The 5,026-nt window shown below is 35.0% G+C and overlaps 1 protein-coding gene across 1 annotated transcript; it reads right to left on the bottom strand.

The window, feature by feature from the left end:
- Positions 1 to 324: 324 nt before the first annotated feature.
- Positions 325 to 1,605, bottom strand: LOC127705542 (uncharacterized). Its single transcript, XM_052209868.1, has one exon. It carries the CDS (start codon positions 1,603 to 1,605, stop codon positions 325 to 327), a length of 1,281 nt encoding a protein of 426 aa, XP_052065828.1.
- Positions 1,606 to 5,026: the final 3,421 nt, after the last annotated feature.

Genomic DNA, 5,026 nt, shown 5'->3' with positions numbered 1-5,026 from the left:
ACAAGTCTCGGAACCTGCAGATTCTCCGTTAACCAAACTGTCCGCACATTGTTCATTCCCATGTGAATCAAATAAATAAAGAATATAGTGAACTGTAATTAAGATATACTATTCATTGTTTAATGTAGTACAATACATTCATACGCATTTCTTATATAATTCAATTGTACCTATTACAGTCTTGTTTCACTATAATGTGCTGTAATTTGAAAGTGGTAGGCCCCTTTCAATCTTCTTGGTTTACCATCCCGTATTCCATTATTGCAATTTTAAACATTAGATTTACTATTAATTTATTGAGGCATCACATCTATATCCCTATAGCTACTTACTACTTCCACTGCCGCCACCACTTCCGCCAAACATATTACCGAATCCTCCGTTCGCCATCATTGCATTGAGACCAAAATTAGATCCACTTATGAAATTTCCAAACATTCCGTTCATTGTCTGTGTGAGTTTATCAGCAGAAGAGCCACCTCTACCTGAACTTGCTGATCCTGAACCGGACCCAGAACTAGACCCAGTTTGAGACCCTGAGCTTTGACTTCCGAGATTAAGGTTTACACCACCAGTTTGGCCACCTGAACCACCTGTCAAACTTCCGGTAACACTACCAAGAGATCCAATATTAGCCTGCCCTTGTACCCCACCAGAAACCTGACCATTTGCCATGTTTATATTGCCACCGACGCTTCCTAAATTACCGAGATTTGCATGACCTTGGGCCCCTCCACCAACTTGTCCATTTGCAATGTTGACATTGCCGCTCAAACTTGCATTTCCAAGATTTGCATTTCCGTGAACACCGCCTGACACTTGTCCATTTTTGTCTACATTTATATTGCCACCAACACTTCCAAGAGAGCCCAATTGAGCCTGTCCACTCCCACCACCGCTTACTTTCCCGTTTTGATCAACATTCACATGCCCACTTACACTTCCAAGCTTGCCTAAATTGGCCTGTCCATTCACACCAGTAGATACTTTGCCATTTTGGTCAATATCGACATGAGCTCCCACGCTGCCAAGTGGACCTAAATTTGCATTTGCATCAACTCCAGTGCTAACCTTACCATTTTTATCCACATCAACATGAACTCCAGCGTGAGCAAGAGGACCAAGTTCTATCCCAACTTCACCACCGCCACTTACTTTGCCGTTCTTATCTACGTTCATGTGACCTCCAATTTCGCCAGCACCTAAGACATTGACAGAAGCCTCTCCACCGCCACTAACTTTACCACTATTGTCAACATTCAAGGCACCACCTAGACTACCAACGGCAGGAACGTCAACTTTTCCACCAGCACTGAAGCCACCTTTCCCAGCCGAAACATTAAATCCACCAAGTGGAGTGTCCAATTTGGCCTTGACACCGTCCTTACCAATCCCTACACCTCCGACTGCTGTGTCAACATTAAGGCCATCCTTTCCTACACCCACACCACCGACTACTGTGTCCACATTAAGGCCATCCTTTCCTACACCAACCCCACCGACTGCAGTGTCTACTTTCAATCCATCTTTTCCAATGTCAATGTCTATCAAATGTGGTATTATAAATCTTTTATCTAAAACGTCAACAAACAAACAATTGTACATTTTGTATTTTGAATAATTATAAATTGTCCTCATATATTTCATAGTTTTTAAGGACGCTTTTTTTTACCAAAACAGAAACTTTGCATTTTAGAGATTTGTTAAAATGTCAGAAAAAACATGAATTATCTGACATAACTTTATAAGTCTTATTTTGTTCTATAACGTCCATCCTATGGTCATGTTTTCAATGTTTGCATTTATGAGTGTGGTTTATAGAAAAGAGAATAATGAACCAATTCTACAGAGAAAAGGACAAAAAAATAATGAAAAGAATAAAATAGACCCCAAAATATAAAGAATTTAGAGAATAATTGGGCGCTTAAATATAAATAAAAATAATGTGCAAATAATAAAAAGAATACAAAAATGTTTTTAAAAATACAGAAATAATGAAAAACTCTATCACTTATTCAAAATTGGTGGTATTTCTTCGATCGTCTCTGTTGAAATTACAACTTTTTTTCGAATCGAAGGAATATAGATCTTGATCTTGACTTATGTTGACTCAGTCTAGATGTCTCTTGCTTATTTTTTCCGTTGGGTTGCTGTATCATTGGTGTATATGTATACCCAATGTCTCTTTTATTCATAATTTTCTACTGCTTTACAAGGCATATTTTTCAATGTTTTTCCTTTTGCAGTAAACATCATTGTCATAGCTTTTTATATAAGTAGATACTACTTAGAATTATAAAAGCTATAAAAACTGCCGTAAATGGTCAAAAAGATGAAGTTTTATTTATCTAACGATTATAATTTTCTTTTTTATTACAAAGTTCCAAATTAAAATGGCAGTGTTAAATCAAGAAAAGAATTGAGTCAAGAAAGTTATGAGTTTTTCATCAATCTTTTTGCCACTTACAACATTTTTAACAATTTGTTTGATTTGATCTGGAAGTAAGAAATGATGAGGTCGCACAAAGTTCATTAGTTTGTTTTGCAGTTTTGAATGTGAAATAGCCAATAGTTGTTCATACGTAGTATCGACTACTCTACGGCTGTACAATTTCAGGACTAAAAGAAATTTTAACCATAAAAGTCATACCTTTTGATGGACGAATCGTTCGTGTAGCACCAACACAGTTACCACCTGCCATGACCTTTGAACTTGACAATGGAATTGCAATGATCTATGAAAGTAAGAAAGTAATTTTGAAATATTTGGAAAGTTCTGCTTACTTTGAAATCAATCTTTAAAGATAATACCCTTTTGCAGCAACATCTGTTTATGATATTGTCATAACATTCCCGAATCACACAATAAGATCTATGACGAATGACAATATAAAATTGAGAATGGAAATGGGGAAAGTGTCAAAGAGACAACAACCAGACCAAAGAGCAGAACACAGCCCAATGCCACCAATGGGTCTTCAACACAGCGAACAAATATGTTTGTCCTAATGTTATCTCGTTCATAGTCTCTTTAATTTATTTACAACTTTCCTATAGACTCGGAACGATTTAGAGCTTTATGTATTGTACATGTTATGTATAGTCATTTTTCTATTGTTGGAAATTATGTTGACACCTAGATGATTTTAGGTGGTTTTGTGTCTTTCGGTTGCTGTCGTATTGACGTATGTACTCTCATCTCGTTTTACTTGTTTGAAGTAAAAAATAAATCAATCCATGCCTGATGATATTGTTGTCATGATACGGAAGCGAAATATTGTCATGATTATCTTGTTATCCAAGAAGCCGGTAGTGGAGAATACCATTTCCCGGTTTTTATCGGGGTTCGTGCTGCTCAAGCTCAATCTAGCATTCTGTTGAGTGTTTGGGGATTTATGTTTGTCTTTCATCTTTTTTTTTAGGTCATTGTTTTGTATGTCGTTCTTCGAAATATGGTTTTATTTTGGTATATTCCATCTTTTTTCTATGCCAATAAAACATTATGACATTTCCGCTAAATTCGACACTAGGTCTTATAAACCTTTGGCATATGTAAACACTCTAACTCCAGTATATGTTTGAAATTGAAATAAAGTTTTGTTATGAACAAAGGGTAGAAAAGACCGTAACCCATAGAGACAACACAAACATTAAAAATAGAATAGCACAAATACAGCACAGAGCAAAAGCAACACACAACACGGAAAGACAATCTAATTAAAACATCTGATTTCGTTATCCTCATATGAGCTTATATTTACGAGCACGTGAATTAAGATAGATATGAATTTTAATCAGATATATATTGCACTAAAAGGATATGTGTCTGTGTATACATATATTTTCTTTTCAGGCTTTATATTGTCACAAACGTCGTTTGTGGACAATGACTTGTATGATTAACTCTTAATTGTATGTCTGACAAATGTTGACGCATCCAGCACAGCAACAATTTTCGTGAACTTTCTAAACTCGAATTTACAGATGACATCTTATCCTTGAGATAAAATTTCAAATACCGGTATAAAGTATGTTAGGCAGTAAGCTATTCTTTTTGTTCAAATATACAATGTGCGCCTTTTCACAAACAAACGGTTGAACAACAAACACGACATAAAAAGGTTGAAATTTCCAATTATTGTCTGCATAATGTCCAGAACAAATATTTCAAAAATGATATAATGGTGCTTAATTGTAGTTATTAATTCTAGATACAATTGTCGTCATGAATCAGTATTTATAAAGCTTACTCGTTGGTGGTGATATAATATGTATTATCAGAAGTCCATTACTAGAGGTATTCAGATAACGTGATGGCGTCGTGAAAAGAATATGGTAAAAACAAAGTTTTAGTTTTTCAAATTTTGCTGTTAAATACATTCGTTTTCTTTTTAATTTAGATGTTTCTTATGCATATGTTATATTTCTTTTCAAATATAATGTTGAAAAACATCAATGCTTTTAATATATAATAGAAATGTACCATTTGGCCCATACATAATTTGAAGCATTTTCAACTTGTCCTCTTTCTAACAATGATATAACACTTCAAATAAAGCTGGAAATGCCATGGCAAATCAAGTATTAAAAAAAGAGAGAAATCCTTACCGAGTCATCCTTTAAAACAGCAATTAATACATTATTCCTTAGTACAAACCCTCCATAGGAGTAACAGGTGGCTCTATAGTCTAACCAAAAGAAATAAAACAGTGTGTTATAATTGCTCAACGCAATAATACAGAAATATACAATGTACGTCTATATCTATAAGAATAAAGAGATGATCTATCTCAGACCAAATGACGAGGATGTAAAAAAATATAAAGCACTGTGCGACCTTCAACAATGAACCAAACTCATATCGTATAGTCAGCTATATAAGTCTCCGGCATGAATCAATGACAAACACTTAAAGATGGAAAACTAACGAACTGATTTATGCTAAAAACAAACGAAAGACAATGAAGGTAGACAGCGACCAACTATATATAAAGGACCACTGAATTACAGGCTACTGACTAAGGAC

Source organism: Mytilus californianus, unplaced genomic scaffold (genome assembly GCF_021869535.1).
Source record: "Mytilus californianus isolate M0D057914Y unplaced genomic scaffold, xbMytCali1.0.p SCAF_6, whole genome shotgun sequence".
Taxonomy (NCBI): Eukaryota; Metazoa; Mollusca; class Bivalvia; order Mytilida; family Mytilidae; genus Mytilus; species Mytilus californianus.
Note: the sequence above shows the minus strand (reverse complement) of the source record. Positions and strands in the feature narration are given on the sequence as shown.

Excerpts from the sequence above, each read along its gene's own strand:
- LOC127705542 (XM_052209868.1), bottom strand. The coding sequence starts at position 1,605 with ATGTACAATTGTTTGTTTGTTGACGTTTTAGATAAAAGATTTATAATA.